The sequence below is a fragment of the Hemitrygon akajei genome, chromosome 22 (genome assembly GCF_048418815.1).
Source record: "Hemitrygon akajei chromosome 22, sHemAka1.3, whole genome shotgun sequence".
Lineage (NCBI taxonomy): Eukaryota > Metazoa > Chordata > Chondrichthyes > Myliobatiformes > Dasyatidae > Hemitrygon > Hemitrygon akajei.
Genome location: NC_133145.1, coordinates 57,079,135 through 57,106,743, shown reverse-complemented (window position 1 = coordinate 57,106,743; position 27,609 = coordinate 57,079,135). Strand labels below are relative to the sequence as shown.

General features: G+C 42.8%; 1 protein-coding gene and 1 long non-coding RNA gene across 2 annotated transcripts; one reads left to right on the top strand and one right to left on the bottom strand.

Annotated features, from left to right (window-relative positions):
• Nucleotide 1: 1 nt before the first annotated feature.
• On the top strand, nt 2-20,923 carry LOC140714764 (pyrroline-5-carboxylate reductase 1, mitochondrial-like). Its single transcript, XM_073026314.1, has 7 exons — nt 2-230; nt 1,722-1,792; nt 7,729-7,908; nt 8,487-8,708; nt 12,282-12,372; nt 13,448-13,613; nt 17,459-20,923. Exons 1-7 carry the CDS (start codon nt 164-166, stop codon nt 17,598-17,600), a joined length of 939 nt encoding a protein of 312 aa, XP_072882415.1. The 5' UTR covers nt 2-163; the 3' UTR covers nt 17,601-20,923.
• Nucleotides 4,688-26,136, bottom strand: LOC140714765 (uncharacterized). The gene is made up of 3 exons (XR_012095992.1): nt 25,762-26,136; nt 7,210-7,451; nt 4,688-6,771 (listed from the first exon to the last, which is right to left on the bottom strand). It is a non-coding gene; the product is annotated as an uncharacterized lncRNA (long non-coding RNA).
• Nucleotides 26,137-27,609: the final 1,473 nt, after the last annotated feature.

Sequence of the window (27,609 nt, the reverse complement as noted above, 5' to 3'; positions counted from 1 at the left end):
CCGGTAGCAGGTTTGGTTGCTCCGAGCCACGTTGACCGGACGGGGTATTTCGGGGAGGTGTTCACAGCCTGTGGCTTGGGGGCTTTAAGCGCACCTTCCAGCCGCTGCCCTGTTGTCACCGGGACTGGCCGAGTCGATTCGAAGCGCCCTGTGCATCCAGAGGATGAGTGTTGGGTTCATTGGAGCGGGCCAGCTGGCCTTCGCCTTGGCTCGTGGATTCACGGCCGCAGGTGAGTGCAAGGCACAGGTCAGATTTCCCTGGTAGATCTGGGATGAGCTGATCCACAGGGAAGTTTCATACGCGTGTTAATGTTAACCAGTTTACTATTTCATCATTTCCAGTTCCATCTGTACCATGTCCAAAAAGAACAGTAATAACTTCTTCCAGTGCAAATCAGACCAAGGTAACGTTGTTCTCTTTTTAAAACACACGGGTCCACTGAGGTCCGAACTCCTTCTGGGCTCTGACCCTGACTTCAATCTCCCTTCCATTGTTCGGGCCACCTGAACCTCTCTGTCTATCCTATCTCTCACCCTTCCCTTTTACGATTTTTGTCTCCTCGTCCGTTGTCTCTTTGTCCTCTTAATATCTCCTGCACCTTAAATCAGTCTCTCGTATTCCGTCACTTCCACTGTGTTCTTGGCCACCATTCTTCCCAAACAGTCTGGGCATCATCATCGAGTCCTCCTCCATCTCTCGCTCTGTCCCTCAGCGCTATAAACCTCCATACGCACCTGGTATTTAACCACCTCTTAGTCATAGAACCCACATCCACCATTTCTGCTACCAGCTCATTCCACCCTCTGAGTGAAGAAGTTCCCGTCATATTCCCCTAAAACATTTCACCTTTCACCCTTAATCTATGTCTTCTACTTCTGGTCTCACCCGACCTTAGAAGAAAAAGCCTGCTTGCGTTTACCCCATCTAGATCCTCAATTTGGATACCTGTCAAATCTGCCCTAGGCTCACTTTTACTGGAAAGCCCTCGTCTTATCAACATTTCCCCATAACTCAGGTCCTCAAGATTTGGCCACATCCTTGTAAATTTTCTCAGTATTCTTTTAACCTTATTGATACCGTTCTGTAAGTAGGAGACCAGACTGCAAGCAATACTCCAAATTAGGTATCATAAATGTCTTCTACAACTTCAACATAACAGCCAACTGCTGTACTCAATACTTTGATTTATGAAGGCCAGTGTGCCATAAAGCTCCCATTACACTAACTTCTTCCCACACCACTTTGAAGGAATTGTGGATCCATATTCCCAGACCACTGTGTTCTACCGCACTCCTCAGTGCCCTACCATTCACTGTGTAAGTCCAACCCTGGTTTGTCCTCCCAAAGTGCAGCACCTCACACTTGTCTGCATTAAATTGATGTAAAAGGTAAAAGGGTTCACTTACTTGGACTGTGAATGATTAATCAATGTGTTCAATAAAGACATGAAAATTACAATTGTTTGAGTATTATTAGTTTAGGCAGATTATGGTTGTCTATTATTGTGACTTAGATGAAGACCAGACCACATATTACGAATAATTGATGCAGAAAACCAGATAATTGCAAAGGGTTCACATTTTTTCTTGCAACTGTATGTCTTACAGTCTATGGTCTAAATGAAACAGAAACGTGATTTTAAAGCAAGTTGCCTGATTGCAATTGAGAATTCCATTTACCAGGACTTCATTTTTGTAAATTTTTTGTTTTTCTTCCTCAGGGGTCCTGGCTGCACACAAGATTATAGCAAGTTCACCAGATCCTGATCTACCCACCGTTGGAGGCCTGAGGGTAGGACTCTCTTTGCTCTGTTATCTCTTTGGCAGTCCTTTGGGAACAAGAAAGTTTTGTGGGTTCTGAGGTTGAAGAAGAGCTCGTTGAGGGAGCCGCAGACTCGGCCACTCACGTGGACACAGTTGTCCATTAGCTTGGTTTTTTTTAAACAATGGTTGGCTTCCACTGCATCGATATTTCAGCAGCCTTGTCTGGTTGAAATCACTGAGGGCTGAGATTTACGTCTGGAGTTGGCTCTGGGCCCTGTTGCAGTAACATAAGAGTTTCACTGCTGGCATGATTGGATGAATACAGCTTGCCTGGTGCCACATCGATACTGCAGCACTGAGATCTAAGTTTAATGTTGAGCCAAAAGGACCAACTATTTTGTTACTAAAAGCTCTGTTGCTGGGCCTATGCATGTTTCCATTTCAAACTATTCTGTTTTTAATTTGGCTGAATTTTTTTTCATCTTTAACTTTTCCCAGTTCATTGACTTAAAGCAATAACTCAGTCTCTCCCTTTGAGTGAGGCCGTCTGTTGGTTGGGGTTGACTATGGATGTTACATCCCAGTATGCAAGCCAGGGCAGTATGAAATGGAGAGCAAGCTGTTGCCCATGCAGTAGGCGCCCCGTTTCAACACGCAGCTGATGAATCCAAAGGAACGGTTTGGCTCCAGTGGCATTGCAAGAGTTGCCAGTCAACGTTGAACTCAACGTTGAACTACCTTAGGGACTACAGCTCGCGAGCTGGAAACTCCAGTGAGGTGTCCTGGGGGGGGGTTCTCCTGAAGCCTTCTCATGAGTGGGTATAGCCACTCATAGGGTGTAGTGGGGATTTTAGATCAGTTTCCCTCCCAGATGAGCTGCCAACCATGCCTGACGAGCCCCACCTGCCCCAAAACAACTGGTTTTAAGGTGCCAGTAGCCTGCCTTTGCCCCTTCCCCTGTTAGTATAAACATTCTGCTGGGCTTAGTAGCTAAGCCACACGTGAAGGCCAAGAGCTGGATTTGGTTGTCAGAGGCTATTTGAGGAGCATGCCATTGGGAGTATTTAATAGGTAGTGGGAGCTTGACCCCATTGTCACCCCCGGCTATAACAACCTGAAGGAACCTCCCTTTGAGTATTTTTGGAATTCGTATTCTTTTATCTCAAACATTCATAGAGCATTGAAACAAGCCCTTTGATCCCACTCGCCTGTCTTCACCATCAAGTATCTGTTTACACCAGTCCTGCACAAAATCTATTTTAATGTCCCCACATATGATCTTAGAGTAGGTTAAAAGGTCAGCACAATATCATGGGCTGAAAGGTCTGTACTGTTTTAAAAGAAAATTGCTTTAAAATTTGTTATGTATTCTCTCCTAGTTCAGCTCAGGGTATTTAGATATGTATTCGCAAACAAAGGAGAGGACACAGATGTTCAAGGCCACAAGAAAACACTTTATTAGAACGAGAATAAATGCAAAACAAAAGGGAAATCAAAACTCTGTAGCAGTGCAGAAATCAAAATAATATTTATCGTTCTCTGAATGAGCTGATCTGCAGAATGCTGACAGTCACTCTGTCCCCCTCCCTCTGTCGCTCCCCCCCCGCCCACGCAAGAACACGAGATCAGGAGTCCTTGAAAGCAAGTCCATAGGTTGTGGGAATAGTTTAGTGTTGGGATGAGTGAAATTATCCCCTGTGGTTCAAGAGCCTGATGGCTGAGGGGTAATAACTTTTCCTGAACCTGGTGGTGTGGGTCCTGAGGCTCCTGTAGCTCCTTCTTGAAGGCAGTGGAGAGAACAGAGCATGGCTGGGGTGGTGGGGGGTCCTTGATGATGGATGCTGCTTTCCTGCGATAGCGCTCCTTATAGATGTGCTCATTGGTGGGGAGGGCTTTACCCGTGATTGACTGGGCTGTATCCACTACTTTTAGTAGGCTTTTTCTGTTCAAGGACTTTATTGTTTCCATACCAGGGTGTGAAGCAACCAGTCAGTATATTCTCCACCCCACATCTAGAGTAGTTTGTCACAGTGTTAGATGACATACCACATCTTTGCAAACTTTGGAGAAAGTAGAGGCACAGCTGTGCTTTCCTTGAAATGGCACTTGCATGCTGGACCCAGGACAGATCATCTGAACTGATAACAGAGGAATTTAAAGCTGATGACCCTCTCTACCTCTGATGCCCCATTGAGAATTGGCTCATGGACCTCTGGTTTCCTCCTCCTGAGGTCAATAATCAGCTCCTTGGTCTTGCTGACATTGAGAGAGAGGTTGTTGTTGTGGCACCACTCAGCCAGATTTTCAGTCTCCCTCCTATATACTGATTGTCACCACCTTTGATTCGGCCTACAACAGTGATGTCAACAACCATAAACATAGCATTAGAGCTGTCCTTGGCCTCCTAGTCATGAGTAGGACAGTGCTTACTAATTAAGGAAGTCACCAAGCTGGAAAGGGTGCCGGGAGCAAAGGATGGTGCCTGACTGAGTGCATTAAGAACTGGAGAGGTGTTAGAGATGGAGGGCTACAGCCTAGATGATTGAGAGTCTTCAAATGCTTTGTGCATTTTAAGCCTTCAGAGAATTCCAAAGATTTGCCACACCATGGGCAAAGGAATTTCTAAACACGAGATTCTGCGGATGTTGGAAATCCATAGTAATACACACAAATGCTGGAGACAGTTGGCAGACCAGGCAGCATCTATGGAGGGGAATAAATAGTTATAGTTTCGGGTTGAGACCCTTTGTGAAGACTGGAAAGGAAGGGGAGAGAAGCCAGAATAAGAAGGTAGGGTAGGAGTACAGGCTGGTGGGTGAGAGGTGAAGGGGAAGGTGGATGGGTTCTGGGGGGGGGGGGGGAATGTAGTGACAAGCTCGGAGGTGATGGGTGGAAAAGGTGAAGGAGGAATCTGATGGGAGAGGAGAGCTGGAGCATTGGAGAAAGGGAAGGAGGAGGAGAAGAACCAGAGGGAGGTTAGAAGAAAAGAAGGGGTAAGAGGAGATACTTTTTTAAAAGAAAGAAAATACCTTTTTTTTTAAAAAAAACAGCACAAGGGGAGTAGAATTATAGATGGCTTATCTGCTTCCTAATTAAGGAAGATGTACAGTTACACTTATTTAAAAGCCAGGCTATTCAAGACCAAAAGACATAGGAGCAGAACTAGGCTATTCGGCCTATCAAGTGTGCGCCATCATTCCATCATGGCTGATTTATTATCCCTCTCGAGCCTTCTCTCTATAACCTTGGATGCCCTGACAGATCAAGAACCTATCAACCTCTACTTTAAATATACTCAACAACATGGCCTCCACAGCTGTCTGTGGCAATAAATTCCACAGGGTCATCACCCTCTGGCGAAAGAAATTTCTCCTAATCTCTGTTGTAAAGGGACGTTCCTCTTTTCTGAGATTGTGCACTCTGGTCCTAGACTCCCCCACTATGGGAAACATCCTCTCCACATCCACTTTATCTAGGCCTTTCAATATTTAATAGATTTCAATGAGATCCCCCCTCATTCTTCTAAACACCAGTGAGAAAAGGCCCAGCCATCAAACACTCCTCATATTGTAACCCTTTCATTCCCAGAATCATTCTCGTGAACCTCCTCTGAACCGTCTCCAATATCAGCACATTTTGTGATAAGGTAACGGAATGGGAAACCCATTAGGACATGTCCTTCCCCCTCGCAGTTCATTTAGTGATCTAGTGCTTAAGGATTTTTATTCCAAGTGCTTTGTACTGCCCGTTCTGTTAACAGGCAGTAAGTGGTTTAAAAAAAAGTCTTTTTTTCTTTCTCGAGGCTTACTGAACTTACTTATTCATGCATATATCGGGCAGAACAGCGGTGTAGTGGTTAACACAACTCTTTACAGTGCCAGCGATTGTGATTGGGGTTCAATCCCCACCACAGTCTATGTTTTCCCCGTGATCCGCGTGGGTTTCCTCCCGGTTTTCCAGTTCCTTCCCACATTGCAAAGATGTTCGTGCTCAGGTTTGTAAAATTGCGGGTATGCTACATTGGTGCCGGAAGCATGGTGACACTTGGAGGCTGCCCCCTGCCCCATCTTTGGACTGTATTGATCGTTGGTGAAATTGACGCATTTCACTGAATGTTTTAGTGTATGTGTAACAAATAAAGCTTTATATTAAGAAAGGGAGGCAGATTCTGATTTGCAGCCAACTTTCAAGAATGTTGTCAGGAATGAAAGGGAGGCTCGGAGATATCACTTACATCAACCTACAGTTCTGTACCTTGATTGTGAATGTTTCCTGGATTTAAGCTGAAGGCTGTGTAATTTTCAACTTAACTATTTTCAATAGGTTTCAATAGGTGCATTTAATGTCAGGAGAAATGTATTCAACACACACCCTGAAATTCTTTTTCTTCGCAAACATCCACAGAAACAGAGGAATGCCCCAAAGAATGAATGACAGTTACAACATTAGAACCCCTAAGCACTCCCCACTGCCTCCCCATGCACAAGCAGCAGCAAGGTAACAACACCCCCCACCCCCAAAAAAGCATCAATAAAAACACGGTCTCAATGTGCAGCGAAGCATAAAGACACAGACTTGCAGTACCCCAAAGATTACTCGTACACCCGGTAATTTGACATACCACAGGCTCTCTCTCTCTCTCCCTAACAAGGGAAAAAGGGGTGTCCCTGTTTCACAGTGACGGGGGAGACATAACGAACAACTCGCTGATTTACGATGTTAAAAGTCTGTTGCGTCGCTTTTTCTGAGCTCTGCACCCGGAGAGTCAGCACCTGAAAGGGGTGCACAACCCCCGGCAGCTAACCCACTGTGTTCTGCGACGCTTCGGTCAGGGGCACCGGCTGAGAATCAGCACGTCCCCAGAGCCACAAATCCCCAGAACCCTGAAGGCGCACTCGTCTTCTGGATTTCAAAAGGCGGCCGGTCGTGAGGCCCTGCGAGCAGGTCCCGTTCCTGCCAAGAACTGAAGTCAGAGTGTAACTCCAGGTCAGGGTCTTCAGAAGAACCCTGAAAAGGAAAAAAAAAAGAGATATCAAAGATAGAAATAAAGCTGTTTCCGAAGATGCAAGCAAAGGAGTTGCTGTTTTGCGCCATCTTAACTTTGCCATGCCTTCTTTCCAGTGCCATTTTGTAATGGTATAACTGTTCGGGGCATTACAGTTCAATTCCAGTATCCTCTAAGAAGTTTGTACGTTCTTTCTGTAAGCATTGCTCCCACAGTCGGTTAACTGGACATTGTAAATTGTCCTGTGATTAGGCTAGGGCTAATGGGTAGGTTGATAGGTGGTGTGGCTCGTTGTATTGGAAGAGCCTGTTCTGTGCTCTATCTCTAAAACAAAATTCAGTTTATCAAGGAAACAAAAGATAAGGTATAGCCTTCAGTTGTGATATTTGAAAACACTGATTCATGCATGATAAATCAGAATTAGGTTTATTATCACTAACTTCTTGGGCTGTTAGCTCCCAGTAAAGCGTAGGCCATCGATGACTTCCCGTCTCCAACGTCCAAAGTCGATGGTATGGTTGGTGTTCATCAAAGCTTCTGCATCCACTGTACAGGGTATTGACCTATAGAACTTCACCAGAGCCCTGTTGACCGGCCTTGTCCATTTCCACCACGTAGAGTTGGACTTTGAGAGGCTATTATCAATAACGTATGTTGTGAAATTTGTTGTCTGGCAGCAGCACTACAGTGAAATACATGTAAAAATCACAGAAGTTACAATAAGAAATATTCAGTAATTAGTGGAAAAAAGTGTGCAAAATAGTAAAAATGTATTGAGGTAGTGTTCGTGGGATCAATGTTTAAAAATCAGTTGATATAATAGCAATTGTATTTTAGGGAAGTGATTTTGATCACAGGCTTTTGCAGTGCATGTTACAGGAGATCTGAAGATCCACTTTACAATGTGAAATGTTCTTTCATATCAGTACTCTTGCTTTTGTTCCAATTTCATTTTGTAGAAACTGGGCGTCAATTTTACCTCGAGCAACAAGGAAGCAGTTCAGAAGAGTGATGTACTGTTCCTGGCTGTTAAGCCACCCATTATCCCTTTTGTGCTGGATGAGATTGCTCCTGACATTGAAGATCGCCACTTGGTTGTGTCGTGTGCTGCTGGTGTCACAATTAGCTCCATCGAGAAGGTTAGGCTCTCTCTCAAAGGGAACTCTTAAATTAATCATGTTCATGTAGTTACTGAAATGGCAATGTAATTGTGGATCAGGGTCTTTTTTTTAAAGCACTTATAGAGTTGATGCTTCAGAAAGAGACCTTTCATCAGGTCTCATTTTCAATGTTGACTGTTTATTCCTCTCCATAGATGCTGTCTGACCTGCTGAGTCTTTCCAGCATTTTTGGTGTGTTACTTTGACGTGAAATGTTTTGTTAAGTAAAGTCAAGGTTATTGCCATTTACCGATTATACATGTATATAACCAAATAATGTATATAGAAACAAGATGTTTCTCTGAACTGGGTACAATAACACATGATCACTTATGAAGGTACGGCACATAACACACTATAACTTATGAAGGTTGCAATACAGTGCAAGATGTAAAATTACCATAAGTTACAAAAATAAATGGTGCAAAAAAAAAAGGAATAATGTGGTGGTATTTATGAACTTCAGCCATCTGTTGCCAGTCCAGCACAGTTGGTGATAATGCTGGCCCGTGGTGATCTGGCCACTCGTTTACTGAGAGAGGTGTTTGATTTTGCAGAAATTGTCTGTTGTGCGCCAGTTTCCCAAAGTGATCCGTCTAATGACTAACACCCCAGTGGTAGTGCGAGAGGGCGCCACGGTGTACGCCACAGGAACGCACGCAGAGGTGGAGGATGGGAACCTGCTGGAGCAGCTGATGGCCAGTGTTGGTTTCTGTGTGGAGGTGGAAGAGGAGCTGATTGATGCAGTCACTGGCCTCAGCGGCAGTGGCCCTGCCTATGTAAGTACAGAGACTGTTGTGACTTGTTAACAAGCTGATAATCATTGAGCGGAAATGGGTACAAGTGTGTGGGGGGAGGGGGGCTAGAAAGAGGAATAATGAGATTCACGGGTCTGTAGACCTTCCAGACATCTGAATGTGGAGGGGAATCGTTGAGCATGGCTCTTCATGCTCTTTTACCTCTTGTCCAATGGTAGTTATGAGAATGGGGCATGTGTTGGATCCTGATGCTTTTGCGATCCAAAAGATTCTTTGGAAGTCAAGAATGAGCCGTAAATTTGTTGCTTTCGATCATTTTATTAAGTGTTTTAAGTGCAAAGGAGAAGAGGGAAGAGGCAGACTGAGAGACAAAGAAAGACCAAAAAGCAGTGTAGTCTCCTCATATCAGATTAGAGATAACAGAAGTTCCATTGATAAAATCATTCGTATGTTCCATGTTGTATGACGTGGGCAATCATGGTCTTCTACCTGTCTTTAATCTGAAGTTCTTCAATTGTTTGATTTTTCTATCCATGACAGTGATTGCTCTTGGCAAATTTTTTCTACAGAAGTGATCTGCCATTGCCACCTTATGGGCCATGTCTGTTCAAGGCCGGCGCTCCCAACCATTATCAATACCCTTCAGAGATTGCCTGGCAGCAGTGGGCAATAAGAAGGATGGGGGGAGGGGGTTAAACAGGTGCTGCACCTCCTTTGGGACAGATGTATTTCCACCCCCACCCCCATTGATAGCAGTTAACCAATAAGATAGCTAGATTCAAGTAATATGACACCCTCCCCCCCCCCCCACTGAAACCAAGAAGTTTCCAGAAAAATATAGATGCAACTGTAACTACTGGAAAGCCAACTGTATAATTACATGTATATTGGTGGTTATATACAAATGAAACGGGCACTTTTCTTGTAGTTAGACAAGAAATTCAAACTACAAGAAAAATCATAATTCTGCAGCCCAATCTAACATGAAGGATGTTGCCTTCTTGGGGAGGGCTGTGGCCATGGTGTAACTGCAGGTGACTGAAAAGTTGGAGACAGCAACAGGCAATACAGGTTTCCCCTGCTATCCGAAGGTAGAGTGTTCCTATGAAACCGTTTGTAAACCGAAATGTTGTAAAGCAAAGAAGCAATTACCATTTATTTATATGGGAAAAATTTTTGAGCATTCCCAGAACCAAAAAATTAACCTACCAAATCATACCAAATAACACATAAAACCTAAAATAACACTAACATATAGTAAAAGCAGGAATGATATGATAAATATACAGCCTATATAAAGTAGAAATATTGTATGTACAGTGTAGTTTCTCTTATCAAAATCAGGAAGACAGCGAGCCAAAATTGATTTGGAGAAAAAAAAATCGGCACGTAGACACATGCGCACACAACTGCCCGCACAAGGCTTTACGGTCATGGTAGTTTTTCACGGGGTAAACACATGTGTAAAGCAGGCATCTTTTTTTGTAAAAGCGAAAATCCGCTTCGGTTAGCGAAAACAGCTACTAATGTAGGTCTTTCATAACAGCGAGATGTTGTAAAGCGAACATTTGAAAAACAGGGGCACCTGCAAGCCTCTTCTCATTGCCCTGCCACTGTAAACTTGGGCATCAGACAGACTGCAGCAGTGCCTCTCGCCCATTACCACTGTGTTCACTGTCGTAACAGGTTCCAGGATGGCAAAGCCTTTCCTTTGCTTTCAAAATTCTCAGAGAATCAGGATCAGCTTAATTATCCATGACATGTATCATGAAGTATCTTGTTTTGCAGCAGCAGTACAGTGTTACTCATAAAATGCAAGAGGTTACAACAAGAAATATAAAATTTGGGTGGAGGGGTGGGTCATGTCTCTACCAAAGGAAGTGTGAGGCGCTTCTTCCCTCCGCTGGCCTGCAGGTCACCCTTGCAGCACCTGATCAGGGTCACACGCAGCATGGGATCAGGTGGTGGATGGTCGTACGAGCAGCTGACGCATGTCACAAGTCCTGGTTATGCGACCACTGACAGCAGGCAGACAGTCTCTGAAGAGTCTTGATAATGGCTGGGGTCACTCGTGTTGTAAAGACACTGGCCAGAAGGCAATGGCAAACCATCCCTCTATAGAAAAATTTGCCAAGAACAATCTTGGTCCTGGAAAGACATGATTGCCCATGTCATACGGCAGGGTACATAACGAATAACGGAGTAAAATAATGCAAATGGTGAGGTGGTGCCCACAGAGTGTTCAGAAATCTGATGGTGAGGGGGGAGGAAGCTGTTGCTAAAATGCTGAGTGTGTCTTTGGGCTCCTGTACCTCCTCCCCGATGGTTGTAATGAGAAGAAAGCTGCGTGTTTGCTGTTTCACGTAGGGTGTAGATAACTGTGTTGCAGTTTAAGCAACCTCTGGGCCTCTGCAAGCTTGCTTTATCACTTTCCACTTGTCTGAGCCTAGATCAGAAATCCATTTGCAGTTCTCCATCTCTCTTCCTCCTCCCCCTTTCCCATTGTTTTTCACCTGTATACCTCTCTATGACTTGCTGTCAAGGTTTGTTTGAGGAAAAACTCTTGTGAAAGGATTTATGACAATTGAGTGTCCTAAGGTGCTAACGTGATACTGTGTGCTCCTGTAATGTCTTCATATTTATTGATTTAGCTGAGTCATGGGTAAAGGGTAGGAAGCACAAGTGAATCTGCGGAATCCCTGGCTGGGTGGGTATAAATGAGAGTAGGAAAAACAATCCCAACAGCAAGATGTGTGCATAATCACAGACGCAAGAGGTTCTGCAGATGCTGTAAATCCAGAGCACCACACACAAATACTGGAGGAACTGAGGAAGTCAGGCAGCATCTTTTGAGAGGAATCTTGTGCCTGAACTGTTGAGTTAAGACCATATGATATAGGAGCAGAATTAGGCCATTTACTGATCGTGTCTGTTCCGCCATTCCATCATGGCTGATCCATTTCCTTCTCGGCCCTAATCTCCTGTCTTCACCCTGTATCCCTTCAGCCCTGACTAATGAAGAAACTCATCAACCTCTGCCTTAAGTATATCCAATGCTTGGCCTCCACAGTTGCCTGTGGCAATGAACTTCACTAATTACCATTCTCTGGCTAAAGAAATTCCTCATCTCCATTCTAAAAGGACATCCCTTTGTCCTCTGAGACACACTTCCATCATCGGAAACATCCTCTCCACATCCATTCTATTGAGACCTTTCACATTCGATATGTTTCAATGAGATTCTTACCCCCTCCCCCCCCCCCCCCCCATTCTTCTGAATTCCAGTGAGTACAGACCCAGAGCCATCAAATGCTCTTGTATGATGAGCCTTTCAATCCCGGAATCATTTTTTGTGAACCTCTCCAACATCCTTCTTAGATAAGGAGCCCAAAACTGCTCACAAACTCCAAGTGAGGCCATACCAGTGCCTTAAAAAGCCTCAATATTACATCCTTGCTTTGATATTCTCGTCCTCTCGAAATGAATGCTAACATCACATTTGCCTTCCAGCATTGCGTGTGTGCACGTGTGTATTCTTAGTTGTTTAGCCATTTGCTCAAGCCAAGTGGGTTAATCCTTGTATCTTTATTCCAGGCTTTCACAGCTATTGATGCCTTGGCAGATGGTGGTGTGAAGATGGGTCTCACTCGTAGATTAGCAGTTCGACTTGGTGCTCAAGCGTTGGATGGTCAGTAAATCACATTGCACCTTTAACTGGCTTTGAAAGCTGAGGCTAAGGCAGTCAATAAATTAAACTTATTAATCTCACATACTGTAGCTCTTCTATTTAAACCACTTCGCTAAGTAGGTAGAATGAAAGTGATTTCCCCCTCAGCAAATGAAGTACTTAAAGATTAAGGCGCCACAGTAGCATTCTGGTTATTAACCTGAATTCATCAGATTTATGCTCATCTTTATTGCAATAAGCTTAGCTTTGGGGAAATAAAAAGCATGGATAAGTTTCAATCATAAATTTGACAGTAAAAGCAACCTTCCATCAGCCAAAGTGCTGATTAGCTGTTGATAATGCCAGTCATTGTAAAAGTCTTCTATGAATTCAGTTACTGTTACAATCGCATATTATGCCACGGTAGTGTATCGATTAGCGTGACGCTATACAGTGCTGCGTGGTTCCGGAGTTCAGGGTTCAGTTCCATTCTGTAAGGTGTCTCTGTACTGCCTGTGGAATGCATGGGTTTCCCCCAGCTGCTCTGGTTTCCTCCCACAGTCCAAAGAGGTAGGTTAATTACTCATTATAAATTGTCCTGTGATTAGGTTAGGGTTAATAGAGGGGTGTCCCTTTAGAATGGAGATAAGGGGGAATTTCTTTCTTTGCTGGTAAATCTGTGGAATTCATTGCCAGAGGCGGCTGTGGAGGGTATACTTAAGTCAGAGGTTGATAGATTCTTGATTGATCAGGGCATAAAAGGATATGGGGAGAAGGCAGGAGATTAGGGGTGAGGGGAAAATTGGATCAGCCATGATGAAATGGCAGAGCAGGCTCAATGGGCCAAATGGCCTAATTCAGCTCCCATATCATACGGTGTTAATCAGGTTGTCGGGTTGCTGGAGCGGCATTGCTTGAAGGGCTAGGAGGGCCTACTCCGTGTTGTATCGCTAAATAAAATAAAATAAATAAACTTGCTGACTGTTCAGTGGAATCCACAGCAGCTGGCTTTGCAGTTTTTGAATTTGAAATCTCCACTGTGTCACGAGCTTTCTTGTGAAGTGAGGAATTCATTCTGTTGTCTTCTGTTGACAGGGAGCAGCCAAGATGCTGCTGGAGTCTGAGCAGCACCCTGGGCAGCTGAAAGATAACGTGTGTTCACCAGGCGGTGCGACCATCCACGCCCTTCACTTAATGGAGAGCGGGGGATTCCGCAGTCTCCTTATCGATGCCGTTGAAGCCTCCTGTATAAGAACGAGGTGTGTATGTGTGTGTATTCTATCTATGGTTGTGTGTTGTGCGTATATTCTGTCTGTGTGTGGGGGGGGGGGGGGGTGTGTCAAAGTCCGTCTGTGTGTTATTCATATATGGATGCATACAGCTTCGTCTGTGTCTGTTTTTACCCTTTAGACAGCATTTGAAACAAGAATTTAACAAATCAGTGGCAGTAAATGATATTTAAGTTGTGATTGGACTTCGTTTCCAGTTCTTGAACTCTCACTCACCCTGGGTCAGCACAGTATTGTATTGCACAACGCTTCACGGCACCAACAATCGGGGTTCAATTGCCCCTTCTGTCTGTGAGGAGTTTGTATGTTCTGTCTGACACATGAGTTTCCTCCCAAGACGTACAGGTTAGTGAGTTGTGGCCATGCTATGTTGGTGTTGGAAGCATGACGACACCTGTGGTCTGCGCCCAGCACATCCTCTGATTGTGTCGTTCATTGACACGAACAGTGCATTTCACTGTCTGTGTGACAAGTAAAGCTAATCTTTAAATCTTTTAAAATATCTCTCTGGTTTTTCTAGTTCTAAATGGAATCATTGAGTGTGTCAGTTATTGACTAAGGGAACCTAATCTGTGACCAGCAGCAACTTGTTTACTGCTGATGTTCTATTAACCAATTAAAGGCAACACTTCGCATAAATGAAATTAGTTCTCAGGTCTTTGGTTTCTGAGGGTCTAATTTTGTTTAGCTTGAGTTGCTAGAATCCTGGCATCTCTTTAGCCCTGCCTCTTAATGTTTTTTCATTGAAAGCAAGGAACAGAGTCCTTGCAGTCTCTTGTCTTCCTGCTTGTTGTGGGAATTCTACATATCAAACACCCTGCTCTGATTAATGAAATTACCATGTAAAAATCCATAAGACAGAAGCAAATCAGGCCATTCAAGTCCAACCAGTCTGCTTCGCCATTTCATCGTGGCTGATCCTGGATCCCACTCAACTCCATATACCTGCCTTGACATAAGAACATAAGAAATAGGAGCAGGAGTCGGCCATCTGGCCCGTTGAGCCTTCTCCGCCATTCAATAAGATCATGACTGATTCTGGCCATGGACTCATCTCCATCTATCCACCTTTTCCCCATAACCCTTAATTCCCCTACCATGCAAAAAGATTCCCCTGCAATGCAGAAATGGCCTTACCATAACCTTTGATGCCCTGACCAATCAGGAAACTATCAATTTTCACTTTAAATATACCCACAGTCTTGGCCTCCGCAGCTGACTGTGGCAGAACATTCCACAGATTCACTACTCTCCGGCTAAAAAAAAACCTCTTTACTCCGTTCTAAAGGGTCGCCCCTCAAATTTTGAGGCGCTGCCCTCTCGTTCTGGATACCCCCACCGTTAGAAATATCCACTCCACATCTACCTTATCTAGTCCTTTCAACATTCGGTAGGTTTCAATGAGATCCCCCCCCCCCCCAGGCTGGAAGTCTACAGGAAGTGGTGGATACAGTACAACTCAGGCAAAGACCTCCCCATTAACGAGCACATCTACAAGGAGTACTGCCACAAGAAAGCAGCATCTATCATTCAGGATCCCTACCGTCTAGCCCATGCCCTCTACTCAGTACTACCATTGGGCAGGAGGTACAGAAGGTCCCACATCATCAGGTTCAGGAACAGTTACTACCCTACAACAATCGGAGTCCTGAACTGGCCTGGATAACGTCACTCAACACAACTGAACTGATTTTGCCTCACTTTCAAGGACTCTTTACAACTCAAATTGTTGGGGGTTTTTTTGTACAATTTTGTCTTTTGCACATGGATTGCTTGTCAGTCTTCAAAGTAAATATGTACATGCTATATTTGTCACCCTGAGATTTCTTGCGGGAAATCAGTGTAAATACAAGAAACATAATAGAATCAGTGAAAGACCGCACCCAACAAGATGGACAACAACCAATATGCAAAAAAAAGCTGTGCAAATATAAAAAGAAAGAGAAAACAAAAGAAATAATAATAAATAAATACTGAGAAATGAGATGAAGGATCATTGAAAGTGAGTGAAGTTACCCTCTCTGGTTCAAGAACCCGTTGGTTGAGGAGTAATAACTCTTCCTGAACCTGGTGGTGTGAATCCTGAGGCTCCTCTATCTCCTTCCTGATGTCAGCAGCGAGAAGAGAGCACGGCCTGGATTTTGGGTGTCCCTAATGATGAATGCTGTAATTCTGAGACAGCTTTCTGTGTAGATGTGCTCAATGATCTTACCCTGATCTTGGCAATCTATTTGCAAAAGTTTCATTGCCATACAAGGAGATATCATCATTTGGTGACAAAACATTTGCAAATGGATTGCCAAGATCGGAGAACAGCTCAGCCAACCATCAACCACCCAAGCTGCACGTTTACAAGTTATTTCCAGGGCTTTACCCATTTTTGATTGGGCTGTACCCATTACCTTTTGTAGGATTTTCTTTACATGGGCATTGGTGTCTCCATACCAACCTGTGATACAACCAGTCAATATCCCCTCCACCACAAATCTCTAATAGTTTCTCAAAGTTTTAGATGACGTGGTATATCTACACAACTTTCTAAGAAAGTAGAGGAGCTGTGGTGCTCTCTTTGTGCTGGACCCAGGACAGTTCCTCTGAAAGGATCTTTGTTTATATATAGTGTTTTCAGAAATATTTTTGTATTTCTTTATTTCCTGTAAATGCCTACAAGAAAAGGTAGTGTATGGTAACATTCAAGATTCTAGAGTGTTTATTGTTATTCTTCAGTGCATTGAGTGTAAATGAGAACAAAATGATTGTTACTCTGGATGTGATACAGCATTAAAAAACATAAGCATAAAGAACACAAATAGAAATATGAAAGAAATACTACAAAACACAATGTACAAGTAATTGTTATATACATTGAGTGTGTGTACATAAAGTGACGCTAGGTAATGTGTATGTAGTGGTGGTAGTTCAGTTGTTGTAGTTCAGGTTTAATTGTCATTCAACCTTACATGAGTACCCATGAATACAGCCAAACAACACAGCATTACTCTGAGGCCAAGGTGCAAAACACAGTACCAACAGTCACACACAGCACAAGGTATGTATAGCACATATATGACAGCAGGCACATACAAGATATCAGTAAAATACAGTCTCACAGAAGAATATAGTCCAAGACCCTGAGTCCATGAATGTTGCAGCAGTCTGCAATTAAACACAGTGCTTCTGCCGAGTGAACACTGGGGGGCAGCACTGACCCCAGCTTGGGTGCTGCGCACCCTGCCTCCAATGGAGCGCACTGATTCCAATGCCTCTCTCCCAGGCATCTGTCAACAGGCGATACAGCGGCTTGAGGGCTAGTCCTCATTACAACTGAGGCTATGCAGCTCCCCCCTGCCATCCATCTCCCCAGTCCGCCAATAAATTGGCAAATTGGACTTGCAGCATTCCACATAACAATGTCTGACAGGGTCTTGTGATCACAAGAAAAACAATTAAGTCGATCACTCACTGTTCAGCTGTACACAGCCTTTGCACACCGACTTCGTGCCTCCCTGATGCAGGCAGCAGCATGAACCCCAGCAAGTTCAGCTCCTTCAGTTTTTCCACGAATGAGCAACTCACTGGTAGGGTAGACCTGCAGTACTTTGAGTTCATGATGTCCAGCAGGGTTTTCTGATCATAAAAATGTTTTTAAAAAATATTTTTAGAAACTACATTAAAAAAAAAGTTGTTGATCCAGCTGGTGGCTTGGGAGAAGAAACAGGTTGTGAGTCTACTGGTCCTGGCATGGATGCTGCATAGCCTGAACTTTGATAATAAATTTTACTTAGAATTTGAAGTTTATAACTTTCTCTGTTTAGGGAGCTCCAGTCTCTTGCAGACCAGGAAACTGTCCCCCCAGCTGCCATTAAGAAGACCACGCTGAACAAGGTGAAACAGAGTGCCTCTAAAGCTGGCATCAGCCTCTTCAACCACAAGTACCCTGGAAGCAAGGGTCGTTAAATGCAGGAACTAGCATTTGCAATTGGATGGAAGAAAGAAGAAGAGAATTACCAAACTACAGATCAATTACATAAAGGAAGGACAATCCTTTATCACTGTGCTGTATTGCTTCTTAATCTACAGTTTGTTGAAATGGTAATGTGGAGATGAGAATGCATATTTAACATGCCCTGTTGAAATGAGAGCTGATTGTGAAGTAACACTGGCTATAGCAGTACATATAGCTTGTTACATTTTTTTCTTCCTTGAGTAGAGATGTCATTACATTGCAGAAGAGCAAGAGAATAGTTGGCCAATATGAAGATGTTTTATATGGGAGCTTGCTGAGCTCAAATTGGCTCCAGCATTTTCTCTGTTAGAGTATATAAGGTTTTGAATTCTATTATTGTAAATTGCTTTGGCCGTGCAAAAGGTTGGCTCCTTTTGTGAATCTTCCCGTGCAGACCGGGGAAAAATAACTTCTCTAGCTTTCTGTCCCTCAGTCGGTTTCATCTAGAGATATCTACAGCCCTTTAATCCCATGAGTTGAGCCATATAGACATCAACCAGAGGCTGACAAATGTTGACCTTGTTAACAAATCCCAGATTTGAAATCAGGTTTATTATCACCTGAAATAGGTTGTGAGATTTGTCATTTTGTGTCAGCAGTACAGTGCAACACATTACTATAGGTTGCAATAAGAAATACAGAATTAAATAGTCCAAAAAGAGAGTCGTATCAAGGAATGAATTTAAACAAAGTCTGCTAAAGCTATGTGGTACTTTATTAAATACATTTCAACTTTCCTCAACCCTTTTATTTTCTTGGAGAACAGCTTTATACTTGCCAGTTGCAACTTGCCTTTTTCAAATGTGTTGGCTGTTAGTTGTTATCCATTTTTTTCCCCAAGTGAGAAATACATGTATGCTAGTTTCATGTTTTATTCTGGGACCATACTTTGTAACTGTAACCACAGAAATTTCTCCATGGTAACTTTGCATGGGATGACGAGTGCTGGCTTTCCATGTTGATCTTTATTTTGTCTTATGAACAGGGCACGTACAATCTCCAGGAATTTAATACCATTCCACTAGATAGGTGGGCAATTTCTTTGAAAATAAATTAGATCTTTCTCTCATCCAGTTATTTACAGGAATAATTTGGGTGGGCTTCTTGCTGAAGGGCTGGGTTGAGGAGCAATGAAGGCAATATCTAGCCTGTTGGGAAAAGTATATGTTCTTCGAGTCTTAACAAATAGTCTTCTCGAAGGGGATTTAAAACAAAAAGTATGGTTAATGTCTATTATTTGTACAAAGTAGGGTGCATCTTTTTGAAAATTAATATTCTGCTCATTTTAATCTCCCTGGGCGTGAAATTTGTTCCAAATTTCATGTGTGATATCAAAGCAGAGGATAATATAGTTTGCATTTATAGTCTTGGACCGAGGTGAATTTTCTTTCCCGTTGACTTGTAAATGTTTACAGAAATTTCAGTAACACTGGGCATTACAGCATGTTCTATCAAGTTATTTACATAAAATTGAGTAGATCTGAGAATATGTTTAATGTGGGTACGGTTTTAACCTTTTATTTGATAAAAGAACAATTGAGACAATCCAATATATTAATGGTAATCCAACTGTTTGTACTTGAGCTGTAAACCAGTGCCTCAGTCAGCTACAAATACTTTTAGGATCATTCATGAAACTAATGTTGAGGATGTACTTATTCCACACTTTGGTCTTGCAGCCAGACCAAGAGAGAATATTATGAACTACCAGAAGTGATCAGTAATTGTATGTACTATAAGTTAACTAAAGTGATTAAATTAAAGGCAAGAGAATGGGGTTGAAAGGGATAATAAATTTCAGCTTCTTACTTCATTTCCCCCTTCCTGCACTCACCTGGCTTCACCTATCATCTTCCAGCTTGTACTCCTTCCTTTCCACCCACCTTATTCTGGCTTCTTCCCCCTTCCTTTCCAGTCCTGACGAAAGTTCTTGGCCCAAAATGTCGACAGCTTATTCCTCTCCATGGATGCTGCCTGACCTGCTGAACTTCTCCAGCATTGTGTATGTGTGTTGCTCTCGACTTCCATAATCTGCAGAATGTCTTGTGTGAATAAATGGGCCATGATGGAATGGCGGGCACAAATGATGGGCCCAATGGCATATTTCTGCTCCTATGTCATGGTCTTATCATACAAATATTTGTAATATAAGTAGTTCTGGTTGGTATTTTTTAATTACTGAATTTATCTGACAGTTTGGAGAATTGTTTACAATATTCCAACAAATAAATAATGCTGCGAGGGTGAACTTCCTGTGAGTCAACATCAAGGAATTCACTACTTAATGAAATTTACAATTTAAATACCAAAATATTTATTCATAGTATCTGTTACATCAGGGTGGGACTTGTACATTGAATGGTAGCACCCTGGGGAGCGTAGTGGAACAGGAGGCCTAAGAGTACAGTGAAAGTGGCTTCGCAGGGAGACAGGTGGCACACTGACCTTCATTTATCAAGGCATTGAGTGTAAATAATTGAGCAACTCTAGAGTCACATCTGAACTTTTTAATCAGTAAAAACTACCTTTTAACTTTTATTTACTTCTGTTTCTACTACCTCTCCAATTTCATACCCATTTTTAAAACTGCTACCAAGTACATCTGCTCCAGAGGTTGGAGCAACGGAATCAGAATTGGACTTATCACTGGTCCTGGACCTTTTGTACTTTGTATTGCCCTTGGGCAATAGGCAAGCAACAAACGTGTTGGGAATTACACATGCAGATGCATTATGAGAATGGGAATAAATGACCTCGATAGAGTGGATGTGGAGAGGATGTTTCCTATAGTGGAGGAGTCTAGGACCAGATTGCAAAGCCTAGAAGGATATTCCTTTAGAACAAAGATGAGGAGGAATTTCTTTAGCCAGAGGGTGATGAATCTGTGGAATTCATTGCCACAGATCGCTGTGGAGTCACTGAGTGCATTGAAAGCAGAAACTGATAGGTTCTTGATTAGGAAGGGTGCTAAACAATACAGGGGAAAGGCAGGAGAATGGGGTTGAGAGGGATAATAAATTAGCCACGATGGAATGACAGAACAGCCTTGGTAGGCCGAATAGCCTATTTCTGCTCCTAAGCCTTCTGGTAAACTTGTTTACAATGCAGCACTTTGTACACACTATATTGTTTCTAAGATAATGTGAAAGGAAAGCCAGCATTAAAGCAGTAAATTTTAAGTGATTTGTTGCTCAATATAAAAGTACATCTGTTAACAATGTAATTTGTATCTATGCAGCTTCACTATATATTTAATAAAAAGATGTTTTCTAAATTACTTATTACTTATCTGTTCCACACATTAATGCTTAAATTGAGTCGCAGAGGATTGCAACACAAAAAACAGACCCTTTGGTCCATCTAATTCATGCCAATCTCATGCCAACCTAGTTCCCCTCCCATACTTATATAGGCATCTGTTAGTCTTGTGAGACCATGGATTTGTGCCTTGGAAGGTTTTTCCAGGGCACAAGCCTGGGCAGGGTTGTATGGAAGACCGACAGTTGCCCAAGCTGCAAGCCTTCCCCTCTCGGACCCAAGCAGCTTGGCACCGGTGACGTCGCAGAGCAATCTGTGGTTAAGTGCCTTGCTCAAGGACACAAACACGCTCCCTCAGCTTAGGCTCAAACCAGTGACCTTCAGGTTACTAGTCTGATGCCTTATCCACTAGGCCATGTGCCAACACAACACCCATACTTATAGAGATCAGCATATTAAGAAGGTATTTTGGACCTTCATTGTGGGTCTGGAACATCACTCTTTATTTGTGTGTTTTCATCTAGTTTTAAGATAGCATTTTGTGTTGTAGGGATGATAGGAGCTGGGTTAATTTCCAATGCCCTTAAAGATAGTTGTGACCCATAGCCTAGACCTTATGGGGTATATTGTCTACATCAGGGGTTCCCAACCTTTTTTATGTCATAGACCAATACCATTAAGCAAGGAGTTTGTGGAACCCAGGTTGGGAGCCCCTGGACTATATGGATTTCAACAAGACCTTTGACAAGATCCTGCATGGTAGGCTTGTTTGGAAGGTTGGATTGCAAGGGATCGAGGAAGAATTAGCTACTTGAATCCATGATTGGCTTGACAAATAATAAGGTGCATTTACCACACCAGTTTAAAAAGTAAACGGTATAACACTACTGGCGCTTTATACGTGATGAGACCTGGGCAGGGAGTTCAGTAGTCTTATTGCATAGGTGAAAAATCTGATTTCAATCCTAACAGTTCTTGTCCTAATGCTACAGTACCTCCTGCCTGATGATAGAGAGTCAAACAATTGGTTGGATGGATGGTGGGGGTCATTGACGATGATAAGGGCCTGATGTGTGCAGCACTCCTGATAAATATCTGATGGGTGGAGAAGAGACCCTGATGATCCTGTCAGCAATCCTTTGCCGGGTCTTGTGATCAGATGCCTTGCAATTCCTGTACCAGGTGGTGACACAGCTGGTCAGGACATTCTCAATAGTGCTCCTGTAAAAATTGGGTGAAATAGGTGGGAGGGGGGAGTAAATGCCTTGCTCACCTCAATCTCCTCAGGAGGTGGAGATGCTGCTGTGCTTTATTGGGCAAAGAGGTGGTGTTGAGGAACCAGGTGAAACCATCTGTTATGTGCACTCCCAGAAACTTGGTGTTCCTAACTTTCTCCACGGAGCTGTTTATGTGCAGTAAGGAATGGTCAGCCTGCACCTTCCTAAAGTCCACAATCATCTCATTGGTATTGCCCATGTTGAGACTCAAGTTGTTGTGCTTGCGCCACTCTACCAGGTGCACTACCTCCACTCTGCGCCATCTCGTCATTGTTGTTGATGAGGACAACCACTGCTGTGTCATCACTGAATTTGATGATTTGGTTTGAACTGCAACTAGCACTGCAATCATGATTAGCACTGTGAACAGTAGCGGAACGAGCTGCCAGACAGGTAGGTACAACAATGACGTTTGGATTAGAATGTATATGGATAGGAAAGATTGAGAGAGATGCAGGTAAATGGGGCTAGCTTAAACACAAGAGATCCTACAGATGCTAGAGGAACTCAGCAAGTCCTGATTGAGGATCTCAGCTTGAAATGTTGATTCTTTTTTCCTTTTCATTGGATGCAGCTGGCCTTACTGAGTTCCTCCAGCATTTTGTACGGAACAAACTTAGGTGGGTACCTTGGTTGGCAAGGGTGGAATGGGTTGAAGGGCTGTTTTCCTGCTGTATTTCTTCATGACTCTACAATGCAATGCTGAGGGAGTGCTGCTCTGTTAGTGCTGCCATTTCTGATGAGGGGTATTGAACTGGGGTCTTATCAGAACCAGATTTATTATCACTGTCTCACATGATGAGAAATTGTTGTTTTGAGTAGCAGTACAGCACTTTCAGGTGGGTGTAAAAGATGAGGTGATTTTAAGAAAAAATTTGGGGGAAGGGTGTGGGGTGATAATACCCAAGTGTAGTAATCAATATTTATCCTTCAGTCTATGAGTAAGTGTGATTGCGTGGTCATTAATATAGTTCTTTATGGGATCTTGTTCTGTGCAAAGTGAGTACTGCATCTCTTGTAATACAACTGGACATCAAGAGTACTTACCATCAGGTTGGAAGTCTCCTGATGACATGAATATCAACTTCTCTAATTTCCAGCGATTTCCCCTACTCCCCATTCTCTCTTTTTCCATTCTCCATTCTGGCTCCCCCTTCCCTTTCTTCCATGGTCCACTCTCCTCTCCTATAAGATTCCTCCTTCTTCAGCCGGTGTCATTTTCCATCTATCGTCTCCCAGCTTTTCACTTCATCCCCCTCCCTCTCACCTGGTCTCATGTATCACCTGGCAGCATGTACTTCGTCCTCTTCCCCCCCTGCCCCCACCTCCAACCTTCTTATTCTGGCCTCTGCCCCGTCCTTTCCTGTCCTGATAAAGGGTCTCAACTTTTGCACTTTTTATTTATTTTTGCAACCTTTTTTTATGTATTGCACTCTACTGCTGCTGCAAAACAAGAAATTACACGACATATGCCAGTGATAATAAACTTGATTTTGAAACTTTAGACATTGAAAATCTAGAGAAATTGAAATAAAAAATTAAACAAAAAGTTTAAACATTTAAGAGCCCCTTGTTTTTGGGCCAAAACGTCAACTGTACTTTTTCCCATAGATGCTGCCTGGTCTGCTGAGTTCTTCCAGCATTTTGTGTGTGTTGCTCGGATTTCCAGCATCTGTGGATTTTTTTCTTGTTTGGAGTGAGGAACTCAGCAAGTCAGGCAGTACCTATGGAAGGGAATAAACAGTTGCTGTTTCAGGCTGAGACCCTTTAGAAAGAAAAAAAATGGAGGGGAGGGAGGGGTTATTCTGGTTTCTGCCCCTTACTTTCCACTCAGAATGATCTGATTTCTCCAGCTTCAGAGTACAAAGAAATCCCTATAGCACGGGTTCCCAACTTTTCTTATGCCAATGACCCAATGCCATTAAGAAAGGGGTCTGTGGACTCTAGGTAAGCTTTTCAGTTTTGGAACATTTGAATTCTTATCAGCTGATAGTTTGGAAAACTTGTGACAAACATTACCTTCTGAACATGTGAAATTCAACCAGAATCCTATCGAATTGGGAAAAAAAGAGTTCTTGAAACATTATCAACAAGCATTGCGCGTTTTAAAAATAACTTTCTATGCCACTGGAATCAATTGCTAATCTAAGGATTACTCCATAATTGGTTGTTACTGACGCAAGAGCTGAGCTTTTTCTAGAAAACATTCTTATTGTTTGCAAAACATTTGTAGAACACATTCTTGAAGTTTTACTTTCAAAAATTTGATGTGCATCTGAAATGCTACCTCAACATTTTGAGTGAACACGAACAAATCCTGGCTTTGCATTTTATACCAATTGCTTATGAATTGTTTTGGCCTGAGCACAAATTTCTTCCATTCCACAGGTCATGAGGGGGCATTTCAATGCGAATAATCTTCATTGCAGTGGCCCTTACTGCAGCTCATTCTGAAGTGTTTATTTGTGAGTAACTTTAAGTATACTTTGCTAACTGTGTGTTCCTTTTGGTGGTACTTATTCACGTCTAATCAAAGAAGTGAAGAAAAGTAGTAGATAGGAACTGATGGCCATCTAGCCTTTCAAGGCTGCTCTGCTATTCATTAAGACCATGGCTTAACTTCTCCACCGATTTTGGGCAGCATGCTTATGGGTAGCATAACGCTATTACAGCACCAGTGACCTTGGTTCAATTCCCCCTGCTGTCTTTGAGAAGTGACATTCTCCCAATGACTGTGTGGGTTTCCTGTGGGTTCTCCAGTTTCCTCCCACAGCCCAAAGGCTTACAGGCTAGCCAGTACTTGTGAAATTTGGTCCTATGGGTGTAATTGGGCGTCGTGGGCACATGGGTGGCAAGTTACCATGCTGTATCTCCAAGTTAATGAAATAAATAAATTCAAGAAAGAGAGGATTGAACTGTACATGTGTTATCTGTGACAATAAAATAGCTATTGCCACCGTCTGCAGGATGATAACCACATTAGGAGAAAGTTAATGTATAATAGGAAGTTGTTAGGTGCAGATGTAGTTTGTAGATAGATTAGTACGGAAGAACTAGAATAATATGAACCGTAAAACCACAATCTAATTTGTGTTTTGTAATAAGAATCTTATTTGAGTTGCATTCAAACAATACCAATAAACATTCTGGTCTCAAAGAATATCTTCTTCTAAACACATGAGATTCTGCAGATGCTGGAAATCCAAAGCAACACATACAAAATGCTGGAGGAACTTAGCAGGTCAGGTAGCATCCATGGAAATGAACAACAGTTGATGCTTTGGGCTGAGGCCCTTCTTCAGGACTCTTCTTCTTCTTCTTAAGCCCATCACACCTGCTGGGGCATAGGCCTCACCAGAGTCCTCTCGTCTGGGCCAGCCTTTCAAGTTTTCTCCAGGTGTAGCTCATCTTCAAAGATGGGCTACACCTGGCATTTCTGTAGCTCTGGGTTTTTACGGGATGAAGTTGCTAGCCCTGTGCCCAACCCTCCTTCTTTCACAGCCAGGCTTGCGGCAGTCAATGGCAGAATTTTCAAAGATCATACTGAACATTATAATAAGCTATGGATGTAACTAACCTGTAGAGCATCCTGGAATATTTGACCAAAATAGAAGCTTCATCAGGCCAGCGTGGGATTCAGCAGTTCTGTCCTGAGAGGGTCTATGGTGCCAGTAAGCATAAGAACAGAAAACTGCATTGGAGTCTTGAGGACAAAGACTATAAACAAGAACATGAAACAATCGTGTTTGAGCAGTAATTAATACTCAGATGGACTAGATAAAGTTCAAAGTAAAATCTATTATCAGAGTACATGCATGTCACCAAAAAACCCCTGAGATTCTTTTTCTATGGGCATACTTATCAAATCTATAGAACAGTAACTGTAAAGTGTAAATATCAGGAACTGTTAACTATAAACAAACTGTGAAAATGCAGATTTAAATAAATAACAATAAATAATGAGCATGAAATAATAACTGAGTCCTTAAATGAGTGTAGCTATCCCCTTTGGTTCACTAGTCTGCTGGTTGAGGGGTAGTAACTGTTCTTGAACCTGGTGGTGTGAGTCCTGAGGCACTTGTATCTTCTACCTGATGGCAGCAACGAGAAAAGAGCACGGCCTGGGTGGTGAGGATCTTTGATGATTGATGCTGCATTTTTTACAGCAATGTTTCATGTAGATGTGCTCAATGGTTGGGAGGGTTTTTATCTGTGATGTACTGGGCTGAATCCACTTCCTTTTGTAGGATTTTCCACTCAAAGGCATTGCTGTTCCCATACCAGGCTGTAATGCAGCCGGTCAGCACACTTTCCACCACACATCAAGGTTTTCGAAGATATACTGAACATCTGCAAGCTCCTGATGAAGTAGAGGCGCTGTTGTGCTTTCTTCACAATAACATATATATGATGGATCCAGGACAAGCCTCCGAAATAGTGACACCCAGGAATTTAAAGTTACTGACCAGCTTCACCTCTGATGCTCTGCTGATTACTGACTCATGGACATCTGGTTTCCCTCTCCTGAAGTCCACAATGAGTTCCTTGGTTTTATTGACATTGAGTGAGAGATCGTTATTACACCACTCAGGCAAATTTTCAATCTCCCTTCTGTATGCTGATTCATCACCCCCTTTGATACAGCCCACAACAGTGGTGTCATCAGCAAACTTGTATATGGTGTTGGAGCTGTGCTTAGCCACACAGTTATAGGTGCATAGCCAGTAGAGCAGGGGGCTAAGTACACATCCCTGCGATGCCGTAACTGAATGTGCTGTGAGCATTTGAATATGAGCATATGTACTGCACATAAAATATCTCACACACTTCTCCATGGAGTTCACCCTCGCATGTTTGTATCAATTGCTTGTACAACTACAGCTCTCATTTCTAGATAGCATCCTATTCCAAAACAAAGGTGATCCAACCAATGTCCCAAAAATATCTGGTTGGTGCACTGTTTATTAATACTCAGTGGACAAAGCACAGAAATAATCCAATTGCAAGCCATGGTAGCATCGTAGTTGGTGTGATGCTATTACAGCTTGCAGTGTTCCAGAGTTCAAATCCAGGCATTGTCTGTAAGTTTTCACCGCGAACCATGTGGGGTTCCTCTAATTTCCTCCCATAGTCCAAATATGTACTGGTTAATAGGTTAACTAGTCATAGTAAATTGTCCTGTCTTAAATAGGTGGGTTTATGGGCAGTGTGGCCCATTGGGCGGGAAGGCCCTATTCCAAACTGCTATCTTTAAATAAATAAAATACAAGAGGTGAATCTTTTTTTAATAACTTTTTTTCAGAACTAGAAACACTTTGTTTTGAATAATCAGAAATTTCTTATGAATTACATGGAAATTGTAGAGCAGTGGCTGGCTATTTAGATGCCAATATTTCTGCTTTGTATAGGTCTTCTCTACCGACTG